Source organism: Canis aureus, chromosome 13 (assembly GCF_053574225.1).
Source record: "Canis aureus isolate CA01 chromosome 13, VMU_Caureus_v.1.0, whole genome shotgun sequence".
Classification (NCBI taxonomy): domain Eukaryota; kingdom Metazoa; phylum Chordata; class Mammalia; order Carnivora; family Canidae; genus Canis; species Canis aureus.
The window spans coordinates 52,628,810-52,655,983 of record NC_135623.1 but is presented as its reverse complement, the minus strand read 5'-3'; the positions used below and the strand labels follow the sequence as shown (position 1 = coordinate 52,655,983).

General features: G+C 36.9%; 1 protein-coding gene and 1 long non-coding RNA gene across 4 annotated transcripts in view; one reads left to right on the top strand and one right to left on the bottom strand.

Annotated features, from left to right (window-relative positions):
• Positions 1 to 1,725: 1,725 nt before the first annotated feature.
• LOC144282524 (uncharacterized) lies at positions 1,726 to 5,081 on the bottom strand. The gene is made up of 2 exons (XR_013350993.1): positions 4,256 to 5,081; positions 1,726 to 3,391 (listed from the first exon to the last, which is right to left on the bottom strand). It is a non-coding gene; the product is annotated as an uncharacterized LOC144282524 (long non-coding RNA).
• Positions 5,082 to 5,242: 161 nt separating this feature from the next.
• Positions 5,243 to 27,174, top strand: part of PRMT9 (protein arginine methyltransferase 9) — a 41,152-nt gene continuing 19,220 nt past the window's right edge. Inside the window, exons 1-8 of one of the 3 annotated variants that reach the window (XM_077846285.1) lie at positions 5,243 to 5,584; positions 7,860 to 8,008; positions 11,921 to 12,157; positions 12,703 to 12,870; positions 15,181 to 15,283; positions 17,358 to 17,464; positions 23,418 to 23,610; positions 25,523 to 25,706. In XM_077846285.1, coding sequence (XP_077702411.1) covers positions 5,396 to 5,584; positions 7,860 to 8,008; positions 11,921 to 12,157; positions 12,703 to 12,870; positions 15,181 to 15,283; positions 17,358 to 17,464; positions 23,418 to 23,610; positions 25,523 to 25,706 — 1,330 coding nt within the window. In that variant the 5' untranslated portion in view covers positions 5,243 to 5,395. Of the gene's footprint in view, positions 5,585 to 7,859; positions 8,009 to 11,920; positions 12,158 to 12,702; positions 12,871 to 15,180; positions 15,284 to 17,357; positions 17,465 to 23,417; positions 23,611 to 25,522; positions 25,707 to 27,174 lie in introns of those variants that run through there. The other 2 variants (XM_077846284.1, XM_077846286.1) reach the window with 2 other exon arrangements.

Here is a 27,174-nt window from a genome sequence, read left to right as displayed (position 1 = left end):
GTATTTGATCTCACAATCACTGAGCTATAGTGTATTTTTAGGTGGGTCTTAAGGAGAGTCCTTCTTTTAAGGCAGAGGATGTAAAAGGCTAATCCCAAAAAGCGTAGCCTATACCAGGGCTTAGATTTTTTTAAGTCAATTTGTTTTATTTCTACCTTTGATAGGAAAGCCTTGCACCTTGATGGTCCAGTTCCTCCAAGATTGCTACAAAAGAAGTTGGCTGTGTCCTTATGAGTTCATTTACCTCTAAGGCTCAATTCTAAGTGGCTCAACTATTTTATTTTGCCCCGGGAGGACAATATAACTAAACATTCTTATGGCTTTTAGTCTTTAAGGAACACCAGATGATCTTTAATTGATTTACTCAAGTAATACATTCTAAGCCAAATCATCTCAGGGTGTAAACCTACAATTCAACAATGGCCCTTTCCTAAGGAAAGACTGTTATATTTTTAATTTGGATTTAGGGATTTTTTGATAAAAACTAAGAAAACAGTTTGTAAAACATAGCTATAGGTTTTGGGGAGCCACTGAATGGGAAATTTGCATTTTAGATCATTCTAGTTACAGCACAAAAGATGAATTTAAGGAGTGTATAACTGAAGGCTGGATGATGAAAAGGCCTTTATAACAGAGGAGGTGAAAGATGAAAATAACATGGACACAGAGAACGGTAATAAGCATTGAGAGGAGAGGGCAGATTAGGAAAAACTTTACTGAGTAAAAGAGGTAAAACTTGGTGAATTATGATGCTTACTTTCCCTTTGATCTACTGAATCATTTTTGACCTTTCTTTTCTTTGTTCTGTGTTCTGGAGGGCGTGATTCTATGGGCCGTATCATCCAAGCTCCCTTAATGGATGGTATCTTACTGAGGGCTGGAGAGCAGTGGGATAAAAAGGTCAAGGAATTCTCTCCTCTGCTTACAGTACATCTTCATTTCAGTGGCCCCTCTTCCATAGCTACAGTTCCTTCTGGGTTCTAGTAATATGGGGCTCTTATTTTGCTTCCTAGGGACAGGTGATGGTAATACCTTCCAGCTATTGCTGTTCTCTGGGTACCTCACAAACCACATTTAATCCCTTAACTTCCTTCACCTCTATAAAATGTCTTTTGGTTAAACTCTCTTCAGTTAAGCCCTTTGAATCTTTTTCTTGCAGAGACCTGACTAGTCAGAGAATTTAAGTGACTCCTGGGTTTAGATTCTTTTGCTTCCTAATGGATTTTAGCATTTTCCTGAATGCTTTGTTAGGACATGCTCTGTTCAGACTACTTGGAGTCTGTCCCAGCACCAGCACCTTGGTATGCATCTCTAGCAGGGGATTCAGGCAGGTTCTCCAGAACCAAGTATGGTGCTTAGTGCACAGTAGTACTCAACAAATGAATCTCCTCTTATATGGTCTCTGAAACTCAGAAACTATTGTCACATTATTACAGGCCCTTTATACACACAGATCCTGAACTTAGCACTGGTCTATTATTTTGTATTTAACGTTGAGTTCCAGATTTTGAAATGCACACAGAACATCAGAAAGGGCTATTAAAAAACAACAAAAATAATCCTAACTGTAGTAAAATAAAAAATATTGAAGAAACTGGGAAAATTAAGAAATGCTTTGCATTGGGAATGTATCAATGCAAATTTCAGTGCCCAAGCAGTTGGTCCATGGTGGTGGTGGTTTTGTTGATTCAGTTATCATTTTTTTCTCCAACAAATAATATGATGAACATTCTACTCTTTATCATATACGAATCACTTCTAAAGAATTTAGTTCAGACAATCTTCACAATTTTTGTTAAGCCATAAGCAAATTATGTTTCTACTCCCTACATTGCCCTTACACTTTATACTACAATACCCTAAATACTTCAAATATATCAGATATAATAGAAGCCTGCATCATATTTCCCACCCCTCCACACATTTTAAACTCAAAGAGCTTTTTAAAAGTATTCATGTCTAGACCTTCCCCTGATCCAAGCCAATTAAATCAGTATCTCCAGCTATAAGGACTGACATTGATATCGCTTAAAAACTTCCCAGATGACCCTAAAATGCAGAGTTCAGAACAAGGCTCCAAACCACAAAAGAAAACAAAAGAGATCACACAAAAAGGTATGAATCTCCACAGAAATATAAACACAAGATACTTGTGCCCAGCAAGCTATTTATCCCTTGCTAACTTCATGTTAAGCTTTTTTTTTTTTTTTCTTTACTGTTAACCCTCAACTTTTGCACATTGGAAAGTTGATTGATTCAGAGCCTTTCAGTTGGTTTTGCTTCCTTGTTTGACATGTGTGGTTTGTTGACAAGCTGCCCAGAACCTGGTAAAATACAGCCACAGTTAAACCTGCCTCTGAGTCAGCAGTGGTTTTCTAATCAGTGTGGTTTTTCTTGGAACCCTTAAAGACGGTGAACTAGAACACATAAGTGAAGGAATCAAATAGCATCTCAAAGAAATTAAAAATTATAGTTTTGGTTGTAGAGTGGGAGGGTGACTGAATAAAGCAGTGATGCTTTCGATGTTTTTAAAGAAAACTTTGATTAAGGATCAAGAAGTAAAACCTACATTCTACATTTGTTTTGCAACATGCTTTTGGGTTCTTTGCAATGGAATACTCTTTCAAAAGTTCTGAAAGAGAACTATAATAAATGCAGTTAGCCTTCAATAAATATGAACAATCTGAGTAATTCTAAGTCTTAATTTGGAATGAGGTAATAAAGGAAAATAGTCAAAATATATTTTTATTCCATTTTGTTAAGGTAACCAGATGTTCCATGTTATTTGTATCAGTTTTTTTTTTTTTTTTTTTTCCAAATGGCTTACTCTATGTAGTGTCTAAGCTATAAAGAAATGCAGGTAACTTACCCTTTCTCTATGAAGACTAATCACATTTTAATTCAGTGACACTTGGTAGCTCACAATGGTACCTGATGTATTTCACAAATGGCAGGAGGCATCCCTTGCACTTTTTTAGCAGTAGTCACTGCCTACAGGATGAGACTGTAGATGGTGAAACAAGGCAAGTTGGCTCCTTTCCTTTCTTCTCTGCCTACCCTCCACTATCTGCCAAGTCCCTCCTTTATCACTTAGCCTATACTGGTAATATACACCCAAATTAACCTTTGTATGGTCTAGGTGTTTGGGTTGAAGGATGTAGGTTACGTCAATAAACCAACAGATAAAAATAACAAAATAAAATAAAACAAGACAAAAGAAATCTTGCCTGTGTGGGATGCCTGGGTAGCTCAGTGGTCGAGCGCCTGCCTTAGGCTCAGGGCGTGATCCCAGTGATCCCAGTTCCGGGATCAAGTCCCACATCAGGATCCCTGCAGGGAGACTGCTTCTCCCTCTGTCTCTCTGTGTCTCTCATGAATAAATAAACAAAATCTTAAAAAAAAAAAAAAAAGAAATCTTGCCCATGTGGAATAGGAAAGGATGTCCTGGACTATTACGTAATCTGTGAAGTTAATTCAGCTGAAGCAGGGACTCACAGAAGTGACTAGAACGATTCTCCATTAACCTGAATCTCTGCAGAGAAAGCTTGGGAGGTCTCCCTTTGCTTTCTGAAGGGAGATTCCAGCCAATTACTTTAGGCTCTTCTATGATGTGAGTTGCATTGTTTCTGATCAAGTGCTTGAAGGTGTTAGGGACCTAATTTTTAATCATCCAGATTAGTTTTAAATAACTCTAGATAATAGTAACATACATGCCTACCATTAAATTTATTTTACATATAAAATGCTTTTATACATCTCATCGTCTCACTTGATGGTTATATCAATCTTCTGTCCAAAGTAGGAAATGTAGCTTTGTTAAGCCTTTTTATAAATAATGCTTCTTAAAGAAAGGTAATTGGACATGCAGAAAAGGTCGAGTTTGGGCCAGAATGCATTTTTTTTTTTTTTTTTTTTTAAAGTTCAGTGGCCTTTTCATGTTTTACTACATCCTACTTGGCCTAGCAATGCAGTCTTGGTAGGGAAATACCATATAGTCCTATCTCAAATTGTCTACTACAAAAAGTAGCAATGCAGAAGGGGAGAGACAGAAGGACCTCATTGGTTGGGAAAATCTACAAGCAGAGCCTGCTAGTGGGGAATGTACGTTCCGTTAAAAATTTGAGTCCTTACTTTGAGCTAGACTCTGCTAGAGGCAAAGTCACAAAAATGGTTACGAAGAGTCACTGCCTTTGAAGAACTTTCTGACTAGGGAAGCAGGTCAGCAATCTAGTGATTCGGCCTCCGAAGGACTTACATTGGTAGATGCTCAAGAGTAAGGGTGGTCCAGATGATCGGGTCAACAGAGTAGGCAGAGAAGTGGAGGAGGCCTCAATGTTTGTTAGCTTGATATACAAATGCTCTTATTTGTTAAGTTAAATATTCACCATGGACATGTTTGAAAATGAGGACAAAAATGCTTTCCCTCTCCACTTTTAAAGTTTTGAATCCATCTTTTCAGGGGCCACTCTTGAAGGCAGAAAAGCTTTTCCTACGTATTAACATGGTTCCTCTATAGTAGTGACCCATCAGAGAAATAAACCCTAAACCCTAAACTCGTTTTAAAAAAAGAACAGGGAACTTGGGTTCGAGTCACGCCTCTTCCATCAACCGGCTGTGTGATATTGGGCAAGCCTCTTGTCAGGGTGTCTTTTCCGTCTTTAGGATGGGGATTTAAAGGCCCGCCTCCCGGGGTTTTGCGAGGGTGACTTGAAACAACGCCTGTGAAAGCATCTGCTCTACCACATCTGAGGTACGTTCGTCACCTCCGACTTCTTTCCCGTGTCGCCATTTTGAGCTCTAGTGAATCACGATCCAAGTCTTCAGCATCACCACAGGCACCCGCCCTCTCCTCACAGCCACTCAGCCCCTCACGGCCGGGTGGAGCTTCGCGCTGAGGGGGTCTGCACCGTGCGGGCCGCAGTGGAAGTCACACACTCCTGACGGCCAGGACAGGCGGACAGAAAAGCTGTTTCAGGGCGGAGAGCACCGCCGAGACGCAGGCGACACTAGGAGAGACCAGCGGCAAAGCCGCCCACCGCGCACGCGCACGCGCACGCGCACGGGACGCCCTGCGCCTCCCTCCCCACGCGACGGGGCGGGCCGCGACGTGCCCACGTCGGGCGCCCTGACGCTCGCTCGCTCGCTCGCTCGCTCGGCGTGCGCCGCCGGCCGGAGTCGGTAGCCGCGGGGCTGGGGGTCGCGCCGCGCGGAGCCCGCTCGCAGGGAGGGGCGGGGCTTCCGCCTGGCGGGGGTGCGCGCGCACACGCGCCGCGGAGGGCTGACTTCCGTGTACCGGCTCTCCGAAGTGTGGCCCGCGCGACGGTCTTGTCGTTCCTCTGAGTCAGACATCTTCCCTCTGGTCCCACGAACGGGGTGTCGGGGCGGTGGCTCTGTCATGCCGAACTCGCGGCCCAGGCCCCGTCGGGGCGCCCGGAGCGGCGCGGGGGCCGCCGGGCGGGACGAGCTGGTGTCGCGGTCCCTGCGGAGCGCCGAGCACTGCCTGAGCGCCCAGGACTTCGGCACCGCCTACGCGCACTACCTCCTCGTCCTCAGCCTGGCACCGGAGCTGAAGGACGACGTGAAGGTGAGGAGGACGTCCCTTCGTTCACTTGCCGGCAGATCCTGTGTTCTTCGCGTCGAAGGAATACCTGGGGCAGACGGGGGTCAAGAGGAGTGGCTGGCGGTTGCTGTTGATATTGACCGCGCGTTCTTGACTTCGCTTTTGTCCGCACCCACAGTCAGCCCGTCAGAAAATCCTTTCGGCTCCATCTTTGAAATACATCCACAATTTTACCACTCCTCGCCACCTTGCCCTTTACGACCCTGGTTAAAGCCTCAGGCATCTGTTAGCTGTTGCAGTAGGCTCCTAACTAGGCTTTCTCCTGTAGCCTGTCTCGCCGCCGCCTGCGTGAGCGTTTCTTAACAAGTGAAACGATGTCACTTCTCTTTTTCCAAAACTTACATCTTCCTATAAAGGCTGTATTGCAAATGAGGCCACAGGTGATTCTCTCTCTCTTCACCATATCTAATTCTAGCATATCCCTGCCTCAGGACCTTTGCACTTGTCCCACTTACATGCAGAAGGAATGTTATGGGTGTCTGCATTTGAATAAAGTTTGGATTTAGCCTAAAGTAATCATTTAATGATGCGTTCTTTAAGCTTCAGTGACTGGACTGTGATGGTTATTCTATTTAAGTGCTCTAAATTTTTTCAAGTTATTTTAGAATCCAAATTTAAAAAAAAATGATTTCACTTAATTTTGCATTCAGGTTTTTTTTTTTTCTTTTCTTTTCTTTTCTTTTTTTTTTTTTGCATTCAGTTTTCATCCTTAAGCAACTTGCTTTATTTCACCCAGCATTTCTCAACATTAGCGCTGTTGACTTTTTGGATGGGATGATTCTTCTCATTGTGGAATGTTTAGCAGCATTGTCGGTCTCTACCTGCTAGGTGTAACATATAGATGTTTGTAGTTAATATCAATTCAGTGTAAATTTCGGGAGCAGCTGGCCTCAAGGAAAAGATGGTGCTATGTTGAGATACAGTTAGCTCTTAAAGGGAGTCAGCCGCAGAATAATGGTTCAACCCAAGTGTGGTTTCTTTAATTCTTTGTTCCTCTTGTTCAATAGGGTTCCTGCGGATCCAAAGCCCATATATCTTTGTGTGGACCTTAGCAAACGATCTCTTTAGTCTTATTTCCTGCTACTCTGTTCCCCATGCCCACACTTCAGCCACACCAAGCTGGTTACCTATAGATTTCCTGGCCTATTTCATATCATATGTGTTTCCTCCCCCTACCCCCCAATATTGTAGAATCTTCTTCTGTATTCTTTTTATTTTTTAAGATTTTATTTATTCATGAGAGACACACAGAAAGATAGAGAAAGAGCGAGGCAGAGACACAGGCAGAGGGAAAAGCAGGCTCCATGCAGGAAGCCCGACGTGGGACTCGATCCCGGGTCCCCAGGATCAGGCCCTGGGCTGAAGGCGGTGCTAAACCGCTGAGCCCCCCTGGGCTGCCCTGTATTCTTTTCTCTGTAGTAAACTCCATCAAGATTCAGTTACAAGTATCAATTCCTCTGTATAAATCTGTGAAGATGATGTAAAATGTGTTCAGGATGAGACTGGAATGACTAAAGCCTTCCCTCTTCCTATGGTGCTGTGGTCTGGAGATTGGCTACAGGGAAGTGAGATTGGAGCTAGGGTGACAGTGGGAATGCTGTTATTATGGTCCAGCAAGTATTACAAGGGCCAGACTATGTTGTAACAGTGGGGATGAAGAAGTGACAGATTTAAAGATACTGACACAGAATTGGCCGGGTTATAAACTAATTGTATTGGAGTTAAGGTAGCATTATAAAATGACTTAGTGGGGATCCCCAGGTGGCTCAACAGTTTGGCGCCTGCCTTTGGCCCAGGGCATGATCCTGGAGTCCTGGGATCAAGTCCCACGTGGGGCTCCCAACATGGAGCCTGCTTCTCCCTCTGCCTGTCTCTCTCTTTCTCTCTGTGTTTATCTTGAATAAATAAATAAAATTAAAAAAAAGTAAAATGACTTTAGTGGTTTGAGGTTGAGTGGTACCTTAACCTTATATCCTGTGTGAGAGAAATGTAATAGGTTCACTTTAGATCATTTTGAAATTTTTCAAAATTGTATGTTAAATTTCTCCCAACAAGTCTTCTGTGAGGATAGGAACAGGATTTATGTTGTTCATTGCTGTGTTTTAGCTCCAGTTCTTTGCACACTAATTACTAAGGTGATCAGTTAATAATAGCTTCTGTTCTTTGTGGATTCATCGACCATTGTTGTATGTTCTTCATTTATGTTATTGACTAAATTACTGTTTTCTCTTTCACACAGGAAACTTTTCAGTATACACTGTTCAGATGGGCTGAAGAGCTTGATGCTCTCAGTCGAACACAAGACTTACTTGGTTGTTATGAGCAAGCTTTGGAACTGTTTCCTGATGATGAAGTAATTTGCAATAGTATGGGGGAGCATCTCTTCAGGTTTGTAGTGATTTCAGTATTACTTGTTAAGAATTATTCTGTATCAGTCTTGATCAGGGATCAATCACACAGTAATTTGAAAGGACAAGTTTAATATAAAGAATTATTAACTGTGAAGGGGAACTGTGAAGGATTGGCTAGTAAGAAGTAAAAAGAACCCAAAGAATATAAAAATAGGAGATATAATATGTAATAACAGATCAATTTTAGTATTATATTGTATACTATGTAATAGCCACTGCCCCGAGAGCTGAGATAGAGCATCTAAGGAAGGGTTCCCTTCACTGGGCTAAGATCCAGACCTTGTTGGAGAGGACATAGGTGTGGGATTGCAGGATGGCAGTGAAGTAAGTCACTGTGGTTCTTGCCAGGGATTTGTAAATCTCTTCTCTGGATCTGGCTGGAAACCTGCCATTGGAAATTAATTTCTGTCTATTCTCCACAGAAACTATATAATTAGGAAAACATGAAAACCCCAAATTTTTGTTTTAAACTTGTTTTACTATATCTGGTTTCACTTCTTTGTACAAAGGAGAAGGAGCCTTCTTGTTTAGGAAACACTGTGATAATGTCCTGTTCTATATAGTGAGATCCTTTTACCTGTTCCAGCAGTTGCCCTTGAGTATTATTGCTTTGTTCATCCAGTCATACTAAGTTTTATTCAATGAAAAATTCTATATAAGAAATACCTTTATCAAAATGTATTAGTTTCAGTGATGGAGCTACTATACGGTTTAATAGTCTTTTTTTTTTTTTTTTTTTTTTAAAGATTTTTATTTATTTATTCATGAGAGACACAGGGAGAGAGGCAGAGACACAGGCAGAGGGAGAAGCAGGCTCCATGCAGGGAGCACGATGTGGGACTTGATCCCGGGTCTCCAGGATCATGCCCTGGGCCAAAGGCAGGGGCTAAACCGCTGAGCCACCCAGGGATCCCACTATATAGTTTAATAGTCTTAATCAGCATGGCCTGGGGAGTGCAGTGAGTACTCCCTTGAGACAAATATTTGATAATTTCTAATTGTAGAGTATGATAATAAACAGGAAAATGAGGCAGATTGTCAACCAAGGCTTGCTTGTTCACCCTGGCAGCTAACCTGATCCTGATACACAGATTACATCCCTACTAATCAGCAACCACTTTCCCTTAAAGGGAAATTTAGATTTAAAAGATTTTTAAATAACTTGTCACATTAGTTAAAAACCTACATTTAAATTTCAAAGTTTTCTTTAGTTCTTCAGTCCACATAAGGGGACTTAGTCTATAGCATTCAATTATATTTCCAAATAATATGCATGTAACGATCATATCATTCTGAAACTTACGTTTAAGGATATACTCAATTTAACAGAAAATTGGAGCTCTACATACTTTTGATGGATTGTAACTTGGTGACCTATTGTAGGATATTAGTTTGAGCAGTTACCATTTATTGAGACAAAAAAATGCTTGTTTGCTTAAGGAGATATAATTATGCAAAAAAAATTTTTTTTTTTTTTAAGATTTTATTTATTTATTCATGAGAGACGTAGAAGAGAGAGGCAGAACACAAGTAGAGGGAAAAGCAGGCTCCATGCGGGGAGCCCGACATGGGACTCCATCCGGGGCTCCTAGGATCGTGCCCTGGGCTAAAGGCGGCGCTTAACTGCTGAGCCACCCAGGCTGCTCTAATTATGCAAAATTTCTATTTTAGACAAAGAGAATTCAGAACTTGTGATAGGGTGAATGTAACTTTTGCTATACAGTTTGTCTTTGTTCTCTACAACAGTGTTTCTTAGTTATTGTCCTCTACTTTCCTCATCAAAGAGAGTGGGTCACTCAGTTCCCACTAAAAGAATCACTGCTCCAGGAGAAAAAGGTTTCCGGAGTAAACCATAGCTTCCCCTTCTTCCTTCCTTTTTTTTTTTTTTTTTAATTTTTATTTAATTTTATTTTTTTAGGTAAAGATTTTTTTTTAATTTATTTTTTATTGGTGTTCAATTTACTAACATACAGAATAAACCCCAGTGCCCGTCACCCATTCACTCCCACCCCCCGCCCTCCTCCCCTTCTACCACCCCTAGTTCGTTTTCCAGAGTTAGTAGTCTTTACGTTGTCTCCCTTTCTGATATTTCCCACACATTTCTTCTCCCTTCCCTTATATTCCCTTTCACTATTATTTATATTCCCCAAATGAATGAGAACATATAATGTTTGTCCTTCTCCGATTGACTTCACTCAGCTTCTTCCTTCCTTTTATTTATGAAATATAATTTGTGTCTGGAAAGCCTTAACTTCTCAATCTTGTCCAATAGTATCAGACTTAAACAAAACATATTTTTTAAGTTACTAATTGGGAAGGTAATTTTTTTTTCTAGTTAAAAGAAAAAAGGTGGTTTTATAGTTTATTGATACTGACACACATGTTGAGTCTATCAATATGAATTGTACTTTAATTGAGTGGACCATACATCTTTCAGTTACGGTTTAAGAAAACTGAATAATAAGATTCAAACTTAAGGGAAGCACAAACTGCAGGAAATTATTAGGGACAGGCTTGGTTTTGATTCAGCAGACTGTTGATAGTTAAAAATTTTAAAATAGCTGTTGCTAGGTTTGTTTCATCAAGTAATGATTACATAAAATGTATTTTGTATTGTGTGCAGTGTCAGTTGCAGAGTAAGAAAAGATAACCCTGTCTTCAAGATATTTAAAAATAATGGATACAAATCTTAAACATGAGTGCCTATCATTTGAGATAGGGCCAACACCTTTTGTTAACGAGTGTAGTTCCTTGTTTGGCATTCCAAAATGTCTTTTTTTTTTTTTTTTAACCATACCTAGAATGAATAGTCTGATTTTTTTTTTTTTTTAATTGACAGAATGCTTAAAGGTCCTTGTGAAGAAGTAGGAGTGTAAAAGGGTTTTACTAGCTTACTTCTTTTTAATTTGTGGAGCATACCCTGGTACAAGTCCACTTATTATCAGTTAGTGACAATTGTATTGGTCTACAAATATTTTAACAAGGGGAGATGAGTTCTTCATCACAGAAATTTCAAGAAGCACTGTTCTAGATAGTTTGATAGTTTCCCCCTTTTATTGTTGATTTGCTCACATCTTATTCAGTAGCAATTTTTTGGGTGACTTGCCTTTGATTTTTTCCAAAGCATTTAGCTTAGTGTCCTCAGAAATAATGACTCTCTTTTTGCAGTTATATTTATTTAGTTTATTTTTTTCTTTTCAAAAATATTTATTTGCGAGAGAAAGCATGTGCACATGTGCGTGAGTGGGGTGGGGGCAGGGAGGGACAGGAGGAGAGGGAGAAGCAGGCTCCCCACTGAGCAGGGAGCCTGATGTGGTACTTGATCCCAGGATTGTGGATCATGACCTGAGCCAAAGGCAGACACTTAACTGAGTGAGCCACCCAAGTGCTCCTATTTAATTTCTATAACATTAATTAAAATATGTAATTATAATGACAAGTATAACTTTTATAAGCTGGTCTGGCAGCAAACACAATTGACTCTGGATAATTCACTCAAAGGCTGAAAGAAAAGGTATACAGGCATACTACAGAGAAGCCTAGTAGTCTTAGACATTAGTATGTTATATACAGGGAATGGTTTTTAGAAAGCACTGGTGTTCTAGTGGGTTGGTTAAATGGAGGATGACTCTGAGAGCTTCTACTATACTTTCGTACAATAGTAATTTATAGTCAGTTTCCTAGAATGCATAAATACAGTAAGGGTTCAGAAAGGGAAAAAATGATAAAAGATTGTAATCCTCACAAAAGGCTTTTCAAAGGTGATGGTGCTTGGGTTGAGAATTTGGGTGCTGGAGAGGGATTCTCAGGCCTGATGAGTGGCATGAACAAAGGCATAGTAATTGATAACGTAATAATTGAATATTTTGTCTGTCATTTTTTACTATAGAATGGGCTTTAGAGATGAAGCAGCTGGATATTTTCATAAAGCAGTGAAACTAAACCCTGATTTCAATGATGCAAAGGAGAATTTTTATCGTGTTGCAAACTGGTTGGTGGAACGCTGGCACTTTATCATGCTTAATGATACTAAAAGGAATACGATTTACAATGCAGCAATCCAAAATGCAGTTTGTTTGGGATCCAAGAGCGTTTTGGACATTGGAGCAGGAACTGGAATACTAAGGTTTGTTGTAATTGTGCTTTAATTATATATATGTGTGTGTGTGTGTGTATATATGTATATACACACACACACACTAAGGTAAATTAAAGCTTTTACCAAATATAGAAAATTTAAGTGGGATTCAAAAATAAAGTTTATTTCTCATAGTCTTATGATTATTCATATAACCACTATTATTGTATTTTTTACTGTAGCATTATCAAGAACTGGACATTACTAAGAATTTGGGGTTACTCTTGAAATTTTGAATAATGCCTTTTAAGAGTACTTTTTATATTAACATTCTGGTTGAATCTAGTTGTCCAAGTGAAAGCTTATCAACATTTTTCATTCCAGTTGTGTCTTCTTAAAGACATGAATGTCATGATTTATTGTATGATTTGTTTCTTAATAAGAATATTGGTTCACTTTTTTATGTGGAATGAATAATGTTTGTGTTAAAGAATAAAAGGAAAAACCCCATGTTTAAGCATCATAATTCCACTAAAATTTGAATAACTACAGTGGATTATTTTTTCTTGATGGATCGCTTTTTCACCTTGCAGCATGTTTGCTAAGAAAGCTGGAGCACACTCAGTATATGCTTGTGAGTTATCCAAGACCATGTATGAACTTGCCTGTGATGTAGTGGCAGCAAACAAGATGGAAGCAGGAATCAAACTCTTACACATGAAGTCATTTGACATAGAAATTCCAAAACACATTCCTGAAAGGTACTATATAATGTATATATACATGTATATATAAATTATAATTTTAGTTTTTAATAATCCACTAGTTTTTTAAAATTAAGATACTCATGTTTAGAGCTTCTAGCCCAAATAAAAATGCCACAACCCTTATACTGTAAAGATAGGAATATAGGATCATTTAGCATAAGATGGATTTTCATAATAAGGTCATATTCTTGATAAATATTTAAGGATCTTGAGAAAAACTCGTGCTAAGAGATTCAATAAATAAATTTGACCTTTAGCAAGTTACTTTACTTTTGTTATTTTCAGTATTCTGGATTGAAAATAAATACTACCTCCTGTGTGGTCACTAACTATTTAAAAATTGTGGTAAGAAATAATACATTAGTAGATTAGGCTTAATGGACTTGTCATATTTTGTGTTATCCTTAGCATGAAAGCTTTGGAAATGTCAGCTGTCAAAGTATTTTGGGCCGAGTTCTTCAGATGTTTTGAATATTATCTCATAAATGTTGGCTTTTCAGTATATCATCTGGCTTTAATCTGTATCACAAAGGTGATGGCATTTTAGAGCTAGAATGGGTTTACGAATCATCTGGTCCAACACGGTCATTTTATAGACAGCTTTCTTTATGTAGCACACTTATTTCACTACTTGGCTGTTTTTTTTCTCATCTTATTTAAATTCAGTTTATATTGAAAGAGGACTTTTATATTCTTGTCATTTGGACTGTGATTTTTTAGTTTTCTTCCATATGTATAATGATATATATGTTTACATAATACTTATGCTTTTCAGTAGGCTCTACATTGATTTTTGTGAAAGAAGTCTTATTAGATTGTTGAGGCAGATAGACACATTTTATAGAAATAAACAGTGTCCTGAATTATCTTAATCTGCTCAGGCTGTCATGACAAAATAGCGCAGACTAGGTGGCTTAAAAAACAGACATTTATTTTCTCACAGTTCTGGAGGCTGTAAGTGCATGATCTGAGGGTGCTGGCAAATTTGGTTTCTGGTGAGAGCTCTTTTCCTAACTTACAGATAGCTGAATTCCTTCCCTTTCTTTTGTGCATGTGAAGAGAAAGAGAGATCACCTGTGTCTCTTCCACTTTTATAAGGATACCAGCCCGGTCAGATTAAGGCCTTGCCCTTCCCTTGTGACCTCGTTTAACTTTAATTACTTCCTAAAGACCCTACTTCCAAATGTCACTTTGGGAGTTAGGGCTTCAACTTATGAATTTTGGTGGTACAAAATTCAGTCCATGGCATGAATCAGTTACCTTAACTTAACCTTCATTTCTTTCACAGATAGTATTGTAGGAAGGACCTATGGATTTTGAATTAGTAGATAAGGATTCCATACTAACTGTTTTAATTTATTTTGACCTTAAGCAAATCTAGAGACTACAAGATGTTGGACTAGATGATACATTCTAAATGTATACAATCGTAAATACTGAAAATTTTGTGTATTTATATAGTGTTGGGTTGCTTGTGGAGCATATCAAAGTTGTTTCTGTCTTCAAGGCACCTGCAATCTAGAGAGGAAGATAAGGAGTATTCATTGAACTTTATCTTTTTTTTTTTTTTTTTGAAACTTTATCTTCTAACTACATAAATTAATGATACTGGTAATAAGTGCTGAAGAAGTTCAGAGAAGGGAGAAATTGTTTTGGTAGGTCTTTGAATGAAATTTTCTAGAAAGAATGGTCAGCAGATCACAGCTCTGTGGACCAAGCTTTTGTGAAAACTCACAGGTAGTAGGTAAAGTAAGGAGCAACAAGAGAACTACGATGAATGTGTAAGAGGTAAACCTGGATAATGAAAGGAGAAGAAAGGATTTTGAGAGGGAGGCCTTCTCCAGTCCATTATATGTTATTTGTAGGTTAAAGAAAATGAGAACTAAGAACAATTATTGATCTTGATAAGTAGGGGAGTTATTTATGATAGAGAATATTTTTATAGAGCATTGGGGACAGAAATTCATTTACTCAGCATTAAGGAGGGGACTGGTAAAGGTAATGGCTATGAATGAAGCACTCTTAAGGATTTAGGTAATGAAAGAATGGCCTGAAGAAGCAGCAGGGTCAAGTGAAGTTTTTGTGTCTCCCTACCCCACAGGGTGCCAGTGGAGAACAGAGGAGCCTGTGGAACAGTAGAGTCAAATTCCTTAAGATTTGAGGGTAGATATTTAAAAAATGAAATGTTTTAGAAAATTTTATATGTTTCTATAATATACTCTTCCTTTATTCTCTCAGCTTTAACATCTTTATTAAATAGCATGATATCGTACTCACATATATCTTTAAAAAATCATTCTATAGAGTATCCCTAGTTGTAACAGAAACTGTCGATGCAGGTTTATTTGGAGAAGGAATTGTGGAGAGTTTAATTCATGCATGGGAGCATTTACTTTTGCAGCCAAAGGTAAGCAGCATGAAAACACTTAAATTTGATTAAGAATTCATTATTTCAGCAGGTATTTATTGATCCCCTCGTGTATTTGCAAAGCAGTATGAAATACATCCTCCTGACAGGGTATACATACTGTGTAGTTGGAAAGAAATACATGCAAAACACCATTTAATCATGTAATATGTATACTTGTGTTCATCTATGGGGTATAGAGACCAAATAACTCCAGGAAGGAATTTATAGTAAGTGAGGTTACATTGTGGGATGGATATTGTGGAATTCTTGAGTAGGGTTGAGAAAGGAATTTGAGCCTCAGTAGCCCTTACTGCTTGGATTTTTGGTAAACTATCAAAAAAGGAGTGTAGTGATAACTGGCTTGGTATGGTTTTAAGGTACTGATTGATTGGACAGAACTAACTCTTAAAATTGCCAGATTGTGTTTTGTAATGAAGTCCTCTAATATGGCTCATGAACTATGGGTTTAGTTTTTTTTAATATGTGATGTGAATGAAAGCCTTTTTTAATTTTTTTGATTTTTTTTGAAAGTCTTTTAATATGTCATAAGAACTTACTATTTACAGAAAATACTTGAACTTAAAATACATAATTAAAGGCTGAAAAGAAGAGCAGTTTGTTTTTCAAGTAGGTAATAGTGATTTTGGCTTCTCAGTTGAGTCTTACCCAACAGTTTTTTGTTGCATACAGACTTATAGCTACCCTCCTCTTCCTGTTTGTACTGTTGAAAAAAAATATGTATATACACACATGCATATAGAGCAATGAAAGTGAAATAAACTTTTAAAAAAATAAAATTAGTATTAACATGGCATCACATTCATTGTTTTTTCATTTTTTATTATGTTTTTATTCAAGTATAATGAACATACAGTGTATATTAGTTTCATGTGTATAACATAAATGTACATTACTCACTGTTCATCATGATAAGTGTACTCTTAATCTCCATCACCTATTACACCCATCCCCCCACAATCACCAGTTTGTTCTCTGTATTTAAGAGTGTCTTTTGTTTATCTCTTTTTTATTGTTGTTCATTTGTTTCTTAAATTCCACATATGAGTGAAATCATATGGTATTTATCTTTTCAGACTTATTTCACTTAGCACGATACCCTAGATCCATCCATGGTGTTGTTAATGGCAAGATTTCATTCTCTTTTATGGCAGAGTAATATTCAGATTTTTTTATTGAGGTATGATTGCCATATAACATTATGTTAGTTTCAGGCAAAGCATGTAATGATTCAAAATTTGTATATATTGTGAAATGATAACCACAATAAGTCTAGTTAACAAAAGAAACTTCTCAATTGCATATTTTTAAAGATTTCATTTTTAAGCAATCGCATATTTTTAAAGATTTCATTTTTAAGCAATCTCTACATCCAATATGGGGCTTGAACTTAGCAACCCTGAGATCAAGAGTTGAATGCTTTACTAAACTGAGCCAGTCAGGCCCCTACAAAGAAACTTTTTATTTAAATTTTTTTTAACAAGATCTTATTTATTTTATTTTAGAGAGGAGGGGGGAAGTAAGTGTGGGGGGAGTGGCAGAGGGAGGAGAGAGAATTTTTTTTTTTTTTTGAGGAGAGAGAATTTTAAGCAGACTTAATGCTCAGCATGGAGCCCAATGGAAGGCTCGATCTCATGACCCTGAGATCATGACCTAAACCAAAACCAAGAGTCGGACACTTAACTGAGCTACGGAAGTGTGCCCCCAAAGAAACTTTTTAAATATTTTGTTTACTTATTTGAGAGTCAGAGAGATAGCATGTGTGTGTAGGAGGGAGAGGCAGAAGGAGAAGGAGGTAATCATTTGGAGCCAGATACCGGGCTTGATCTGATGACCCTGAGATCACGACCTGAGCTGAGATCCAAGAGTCAGATGCTTAACTCACTGAACCACCCAGGTGCCGCCCTCCCCCCCCCAAAAAAAAAAACTTAAAAAAAAAAACCTTAATTTGTTTGTCCTTACCTATTGCCATTAAACTTTTTTTTTCTTGTAATCATGCACACATATTTTTGCATACATGAAACTAAATATAATTTTTATTGTTATATTTTAGACCAGAGGTGAAAATGGTAATTGTGAAAAGTATGGGAAAGTTATACCAGCAAGTGCTGTTATATTTGGGATGGCAGTAGAATGTGCAGAGATAAGAAGACATCATAGGTAAGTGATTATTTAAATAGTAAATATTGGAAAACAATAATTTTAAAGATTAGACTGTTCTTGAAAGGTTATTTAATGAATATTTATTTGGATGAGAATTTGTAGTTTTTGTGACTTTTTAAGTTCGTGATGCTTATTTCAGTCTTAATTCCCTTTTCACCTTTTTTTTACTTTCTTTTAAAGTGAAACTCTAGGGGCACCTGGGTGGCTCAGGTGGTTAAGTGTATGTCATGATCCCAGGGTCCTGGGATCAAGCCCTGTGCCCAGCTCCCTACTCAGCCAGGAGCCTGCTTCTCTCTCTCTCTCTCTGCCCCTCCCCTGCTTGTACTCTCTCTCAAATAAATAAATAAAAAAATTTTTAATAATTAATAAAGTGGGACTCTAGAATTAAAACCAGCTTCAAGTTTTTTAGTGGAAAATTAATTTTGATACAGCCTAGCATTTTTTTGGTGTGTGATAAAGAGACCCCCTTCAATAACTTAATAGTAGTAAATGTAACATATAAATATTTTAAGAAGTAGTGAAGAGTAAAAGAAGAATATAAAAATTATCCTAAACTCCTCACCATTAGGTAGCTACTGTTGATCTTTGTTGTATATTCTATGCATGTTACAGGGTGATAAGTAAAATATTTAGTAATTGGTAGGGCATAGGACACCAACCAAACAGTGGCCTTAATTAATAGATTGTCTGAATTAGTATGCTGGTTGAGTGTCAGCTCTATATAAGTAAATGTGTGTATAAATTGAATTGTATTTCAAAAGTATTGGTAAATATATTTGCTTTTTCTTTGTGAGCTTTTTCATGTTAATAGATATGCTTCATGATTTTTTAAAACCAATTTCTTATAGTTCTCAGTGTTTAAAATTTTTAGTTTGCTTCTACTGTTTTGCTTTTAGGAACAAGGATAAATATCTTTGTACTTAGGTCTGTGTGGACTTGTCTTTATTATTTCTTGGGATAAATTTCTTAATAAAGAATTGCATTAAATAGAATTCTTTTAAAAAAGAATTGAGTTAAAAGGTATGTACATTTTTCAGTTTATGGAGACATATTGCTGAATTGCCAACCAGAAAAGCTGGGTTGTGTCTTGCTGAGATTTCTTGCTCTAACACGATTCTAGATTCTTTGCCATTAGTAGTTTCTCTTATATTTTATAGGAAAATCACTAAATTGTTTGCCTAAACAAAATAGAAATTGGTATCTTAACCATTTTTGTTTTTGTTCTTGTTTTTTTCAAACTTCTGTGTCATCAGTCACTACTCAGAATAGAACATTGATTTTCTTTTTTTTTTTTTTTTAAGCTTCTATTTATTTGAGAGAGAGAAAATGAGAGAGAGAGATCACGAGCAGAGGGTAGGGGAAGAGGGAGAAGGAGGCTCCCCGCTGAGCAGGGAGCCTGACTTGGGGGAGACTCAATCCCAGGACCCTGGGATCATGTCATGAGCTGAAGATGGACGCTTAGTTGACTGAACCATCCAGGTGGCCCAGTATCTACCATATCGGAAGGATTCCTTCATCATTGATTTATATAGCAAATAAAGGTCTAACTATACAATAGAAACATCGGGGCAGCTTTTATAAAATTAAAAATGACATGTTTTGTTTGAGTAGATCTGAATGAGTGAGGCCTGGTATTTATTTTTTATGAAGCTGCAGTTGTGGGTTGAGAACCATGAAGAAAGGTGCTGAAAAATATAGAGATGAGTGCTACTGTTTTATCTGGGACAAACAATTTTTTTAAAAGATTTTATTTATTCATTTGAGAGAGAGAACTAGACAATCGTGAGCCTGGTGGTAGGGATAGAAGAAGAGGGAGAGAGAATCTCAAGATGACTTTACTCTGAGTATGGAGCCCAGAGTGGGGCTCGATCCCACAATCCTGAGACCATGACCTGAGCTGAAACCAAGAGTTGGATGTTCAATTGATTAAGCTGCCTAGGCACCCTGGTAGAAACAATTTTAACTATTATTATAAAAATTACTGTTTGGAGCCTAATTAGTTGAATCTTATGTTTATATGACCAAGCAGATGTTTTAAGAATAGCTAAAAAAAAGTGAGAAACTTTTCTAATAATAGGTATATTCTATTAAATAATATTCTATCTAATAATAGATATAAAACTCTAGAAATAAACATTGATGCATAAATAGGAAAGTAGATCAGTGGAACACAATAAAGAATCTAGATACAGACTTTGGATTTAACATATGATACAAGTATGGTATTTCATATCAGAGAAAGGATGAATGGTGATGGAGATGATATTTTTCATTTGGGGAAAAACATTAGATTCTTACTTTAATTTAATTTTAATTCAAGATGAATTAAATATCTAAGTGTAGAAGATCCATTTTGCCAAAGGAAAACACAGGGTAGAGTGTAGAAGCTATAAAAAGACAAATTTGGGCAGCCCCAGTGGCTCAGTGGTTTAGCGCCACCTTTAGCCCAGAGCGTGATCCTGGAGACCTGGGATTGAGTCCCACGTTGGGCTCCTTGCGTGGAGCCTGCTTCTCCGTTTGCCTGTGTCTCTGCCTCTCTCTCTCTCTGTGTCTCTTATGAATTATTTATTTAAATAAAATCTTAAAAAAAAATGACAAATTTGACCACATTGAAAAAATTTTAATATATCTCGTGAGAGATGGTATAAAAAAGTTAAAGGACAGTTGGCAGACTGAGATAAAAATTAGCAACCTTTACAGCAAAGCATTAACATACTTGCAATTGTTTATTAATCAGAGAAATAGAAATTAAGTCCATGGGATAACATTTTTTGAATATTTATATTAGCAAGCATTAAAAATGACTGATAATATTCTGTCTTCTCATAGGTGTAGGGGAAATTTATACACTGTTATGTTGGTACAACATTTTATAGCTCAATTTGGCATTATCTAATAAAACTAAAGATGTATATAGTTCTTGACCTGGTATTTCCACTTTTCGTAATGTTTTCTGATAAATGTACACAAACGTGTGCAGTGATCTATGTACAGGGGTGTTTGCTATAATACTATAATTGGAAAAACAAACTGCGTGACGGTTTATTAATAAGAAAATAATTTTTTGATAGAACGTCTCTGTGCAGTAATGTGCAAGTGTCCTGACATGGAAAGAATTTCATGATACGCTATTAGGTGAAAAAGACAAAGTATAATCTTAGTAGCAATGAGCATATCTAGCACTCAGGTCTGGGTTTCTAAATTCTATTCCTCAACAAAAGGAACTATAGCTACTTGGAGAACAGGACTGGGATAGACAGATTCAAGATAATTCTGAAACATTTTTTTTTTAAAAGTACATAAAACATTTTTTAAATATAAATTTAGTTTTTATTAGTGTTCAATTTGCCAACATATAGAATAACACCCAGTGTTCATCCCATCAAGTGCCCCCGTCAGTGCCTGTCACCCAGTCACCCCCATCCCCCATCTCTGAAACCTTTTGCATCAGAAATTAAGGAAGTGCTCAAAAAATACAGACTGTTAAAAGAACATAGAAGCATGCATGGAAGGGTCTCCCACTGGCCAAATTTGAGATCATTTAAGCACCAAATACATAACTAAAGGGAGTTATAGATTAAAATCCATTGAATAAAATAAGAATCCATGAGTTCCTACTTATAATAAATAAATAAGTTCATAAATGGGGATAAAAAGACAGTTCTTTCCAGCACTAGAATGTTGACTAATAACATAAAACAAATGTTGCAGAATTATTGTTTGCAATCCCCATATAAAGATGGAAGCAAAAATTATGAATAGATCAAATCAAATGAATAGATTAAATAAAAATTTAATGAAGGTCAAGGTATTTGTAAGTTTAAAAGTATCTTCTCACAAATTACTTATTACAAAAGGAAAAATGTTAATTGTATAGGGAAGAAACCACATGGCATTGTAAGATCCCTCCAAATATGATACTTTGGGGAATCTCTCACTTACATAAATTACACCCAAAATGTATACAATGTGTATGTTATTATGAAAAAGCGTCAGACAAATGCATTGGGAGCCACTCTGAAATAACTAGCCTGCCTTCTTCAAAAGTGTCAGTGTCATGAGAGACAAAGCAAAAAGGGTGAGGAACTGTTGTAGATTAAAGGAGATTAAAAAAAGGTCAATTGAGTCATGATGTTGTATCAGGGAGAAAGACTACAGGACATCTTTGATTTATTGATTCAGTTGACAAATACAGAATATGAACTGAAAATTAGTTAATAGTGAAATTGGTCACTGTATGGTGGTTAAGAAATTATCCTCATTTGTAATATGCACTAAAGTATCTATTAAGGGTTAAATAGGCATGATAAATGCAACCTACTCTTAAATGATAGGTGTGGAGAGAGGTAGAATATGATAAAGCAAATGTGGCATAGTATTTAAAAGTTTGATGAATCTGGATAAAGGATGTGTGGAGTTCTTGAGACTGTCCAGAAATTTTTCTACAAATTTGTAATCATTTTCAAAATAAAAAGAGCAGAGGAAAATATGTATAATATATCCGAACAGTGTACATACATATTATTACATAAAGAAAAAGATATGAAAGGATCAGACTTAACAGTGGAGAAATGGAGATAAGGTACACTGTGAAAGGGACTTTTACTTTTTACTAGTTTGGAGTTTTGATAAGTTTATATTTGTATATTTTATAAGAAATTAAAAGGAACTTGTCATATCCTCTTTGTTTCTGTAACTTGCCACTTTTCAGTTATGAAGATCATTTGTTGATTCATTTTTTGAGAGTATAATAAAATAATTTCTAGAAGTAGACCCTTCCAACTTCTAAAACACTATAAGGACAGATAGACTAATAAGTGAATACCTCTGAGATGATTAAGATTGGAGTATTTCTTTTTCATAAAATGGTATTACTGAAAGTTTTTTTGTGCCTGGCTTCTTTTTTTCAACATCCACATTCACTGGTGTGTAGTTTATTCATTCTGATTGATATATAGTATGCCAGTGTACAGATATACCAATACATTCACCAATGTTATTGATGATGGATGTTTGTTATATCCAGCTCTTTGTTTATGGGAAATAGTACAACTATAAAGATTCTTGAGCATTCTTTTGGTGATTGTGTATATGAATTTCTGTTGGGTATATTCCCAGAAGTAGAAAAGCCAAATACTTTGAGGTTCCCATATTAAGAGTGAATCTAGAATGGGTATGTTCAGCTTTTGAGTAGGTACTACGAAAAGTCTTCTAAAGTAGTCTTATTTTATATTCCTGCTAATGGTGTATGAGACTGTGTCTTCACTAACACTTCTATTGACTGTTTCATTTTCCCAGTTCTGGTGGTTGTGTAGATGTTAACTTCATTTCTCTGGTGGCTAATGAAGCTGAGCAACTTTTTGTATGCTTATTGACCATCTGGATATGCTCTTTTGTGAAATGTCTGTTTATGTCTTTTGCCCATTTTTTTCTTCATAGAAATTTAAAAATACATATTGGATATGAGCCCTTTTTTGAATAGTTGTATTATAAATTCTCATTGTGCTTTGTTACTTTCTTAAACCTGAGTATCTTTTGATGAAGAGAGTTTTAAAATTTTTTTTTAAGATTTTATTTATTTGAGAGAGAGCATAACCTGGGGAGAGAGGCAGAGGAAGAAGCAGATTCCTGCTGAGCAGGGAGCCGGATGCAGGGCTTGATCCCAGGACCCCAAGATCATGACCTGAGTGGAAGGCAGATGCTTAACTGAGCTACCCAGACACCCAAGAGTTTTTAATTTTAATGTAGACCTATTTGTCATTTGTTCTCCTTTATAGTTAGTGATTGTGTATGTAATTGTGTTTAAACCTTTGTCAGTGAAGTTTTATTTCATTTTTATGTTTATTTTTTCTGGACTCAATATTAGATGGTGTTACTTGATTCTTTAAAACAATAAAGATAAAAAAAAAATAACTGCGTCTTTCTCCCTTCTCATTTTCCCTCCTACCAGGGTGGGTACTAAGGATGTTGCTGGCATCTGTTTACCAGCAAATGTGAAATTTCAGAGTCCAGCTTGTTCTTCTGTAGATACTGAAGAGACAGTTGAACCATATACAACTGAAAAGATGAGTCGAGTTCCTGGGGGATATTTGGCTTTGACAGAGTGCTTTGAAATTATGACAGTGGATTTCAACAATCTTCAGGTAAAAAAGAAAAAAAAAATTCAATTACAATTTTTGAGCATTAAATTTCAAGCATTGTTTAAAGTAATACATAGTCTTATCTTATGGATTTGCATAGGACAGTACTCACTATATGTAAGGAAAATGATTAAATAGTAACCAGATGGTAAAAAAAAAAAAAAATAGTAACCAGTATTTTCTTAAATTATATACTTACTTTAAATACATAAGAAAAAAAAAAACCCTCAGTTTTGTTGGGAATGTATAATGTGCCAGGTACTCTCACATGTATTCTTAGATTGCTTTTACAACAGTGTTGCAATTATAATTATCTTTGTGCTATATAGATGAGGGAACTGTTGCTTTAATTTTTCCCAAATTATGCAGACATGAATGCGAGAGTTATAACCTAGAGCTTTCTGACTTTCTCAATGTCATGCTGCCATTTCAAGTTAACAGTATTCTTTGAAATGAACAGTAATCCAGATCTCTAGATTGTATCTGTATTAGAGTCTGCCCAGAAATGAGAGACTCCCAGGACATGGGACTTTCATATTAAATTAGGACAGTCTTGAACAAACCAGGACAAGTTGATGACCCTATGTATCTAACTGTATGTGTATTGGTGGGTGGTGGGGGAATGTACTGCACAAAGAAAGTGCCCAAGGAAATTGAGAAAGGTTATATAGAGTCCTGCTCTGAAGATCTTTAAGGTTAGATGAGATGTGCCTGCGGACAGAAGACTTTGTGAGAGTCATTTTAGCCTAAGTTCTTTATAGTGTAATAAATTTAATTTAATCCCCTATTAATTGTTACTAGGATTTTTTTGAGGTGGTTTAGAACTACATTTGACATTACTTGCCAGGGCTGAGTTTCAAGAACATTCATTTCTGATATTACAGTGCCATAGGAACAACACAGTTATAGTTGCTAAAAACCCCAAAGCTGTCCTTTTCTTATTTTGAGCTTTTCTTATGTAAATTTATCTTTGCCACAGTTAAAAATAAAACCCACCATCATAAGGCTTTAATTTGGAAATAGTATCTGCTTGCTTAACACTTTCAAGTAATAATGGAAAAGAAAAATTATATTCCTTTATTTATTTATTTATTTATTTATTATTTTTTAAAGATTCTACTTATTTATTCATGAGAGAGACAGGGCGGGGGGGGGGGGGCACAGGCAGAGGGAGAAGCAGGCTTCATGCAGGGAGCCCAAAGTGGGACTCCATCCTGGGTTTCCAGGATCACGGCCGAAGGCAGCACTAAACCGCTGAGCCACCCGGGCTGCCCTATATCTTCCTTTTTAAAACCTAGGTCCTACTTTCCCCAGATCATCAGTTTGAAGTATATCTTTTCAGACTTGCTTTTCTGTTCTGTACACACACACACACTTTTTAAAAAATAAAATCCCTATTTGTTAGCCACTCGCAGCCTTCATCCAACAATATATCATGGACTTCTTTCTACATCACTATTATGTATCTGTCTCGTTGTTTTTTTTTTTTTAATGTTTTCAATAGTTTTATGTGTTTTTGTTTGTTTTTATGTTTTTTTTTTTTTTTAATTTTTATTTATTTATGATAGTCACAGAGAGAGAGAGAGAGAGAGAGAGAGAGGCAGAGACATAGGCCGAGGGAGAAGCAGGCTCCATGCACCGGGAGCCTGATGTGGGATTCGATCCCGGGTCTCCAGGATCGCGCCCTGGGCCAAAGGCAGGCGCCAAACCGCTGCGCCACCCAGGGATTCACTAAGATAAATGGAAGCTTCTCATCCAGTATGCCTTAAATGGCTATAGGTGTGTCAAGTTACTGATTTTCCCAAGATGCTGGGCAGATCTGAGAACTTACAGAAATGGAAAAAATGGAAAGTGATGTGATATTAGGGCGTGTATATATTAAATACATAATATGCTTTCTTTTACATTTTGTCAGGAATTAAAAAGTCTTGCAAAGAAAAAACCCGATAAAATTGGTATTCCTGTTGTTAAAGAAGGCATACTAGATGCTGTTGTGGTTTGGTTTGTACTCCAGCTTGATGATGAACACAGTTTATCCACAAGTCCTAGTGAGGAAACATGCTGGGAACAGGCCATCTACCCGGTACATGACCTTGCAGGTATATCTTGTCTAATTTTTGTTATTTGTTTTTTTATTCTTGTTGCTTTAGTTCTTTAAACATTTGAATTAGTGTAAAAAATTTACTTTGAATATGAAGTTTCTAGTCAAGGAAAATTGGTTAAATTTTTCAGAACTTTGTTGTTTAAAAAGTCGTTTTAAGGGGCGCCTGGGTGGCTCAGTGGTTGAGCGTCTGCCTTTGGCTCAGGTCGTGATCCCAGGGTCCTAGGATCAAGTCCCACATGGGGCTCCCTGTAAAGACCTTGCTTATCCCTCTGCCTGTGTCTCTGCCTCTCTCTCTCTCTGTCTCTCATGAGTAAATAAATAAAACCTTTAGAAAAAAAAAGTAGTCTTAAATAATTAATATATGTAGTTAAGAAAGTAAAACATAATTGCTACATCCACTCAAAAATACCTATCATTGGGGTGCCTGGGTGGCTCAGTTGGTTGAGTGTCCTATTCTTAATTTCTGCTTGGGTCATGGTCTTGAGGTCATGAGATTGAGCCCTGAGTTGGGCTCTGTATTCATTGAGGAGTCTGCTTGGGATTCTCTCCTCTTCCCCTGTTTGTGCTTGCTTGCTCTCTTTCTTTCTTTAAAATAAATACGTTTGAAAAATATAATTTTTTCAGCTCTGATTAATTATCAGTAATAAGAGACATGCTAGTCCATTTTTTTTTTTATAGAACATAGTGGAAAAGCACTAGTACAAGAGTTCTTACTTCTTACAGAGTCTGATGGTATCTGTGGAGCCCTAGGTCATAGAAATGCACACACACATATAAAACAAAAGTTTGCAGTTTTAGAGGGCTTATAAATTCATGGACTTCCCTAGGTAAGTTCTATATTAAAGATTTTTTTTTATATAGAATTTTTTTTTTACCAGCAATTTGATGGGTTTCAGTGTAGTTCACATAAGTTGTATTACACAGAAAAATTCTACCTTTTTAAACAGGGACTTAAGTTTTCTATCTCTGTGTAGTTTCCTAGACAAGGATCTAATTTGGCAAGGTCATTAAGTCATGGTATGAGTGTAGTGTTGTGGCTAGTGTGATGTTTTTAGAGTCAGTCAGGTAGATTTGGGTTCAGGTCTTGGCACTGCTACTTACTGACTCCCTGGCTGGTCTTGCTGTCTCAGAGCTTTTATTATGTGATGTACAAAAATGGGATGATGCTGCCTACCTTGCAGGATTGTAGGGATTTTAAGAGATAATGGATGTAAAATGCCTATCCTAGCAACTTGCACTCAGTAAGTGGCATTTTTAATTCAGTTTATTTATTTTATTTTTAATATTTTAATTATAGTATAGGTAACATAGTGTTTCAGATAATTCTTGTAGTAATTCTCTATATTACTCAATGCTCCTCATAAATATACTTTTAATCCCCTTCTCCTGTTTTACCCATCTGTCTACTCCCTTCCCCTCTAGTAACCACCAGTTGTCTGTAGTTAAGTCTCTTTTCATTTTGT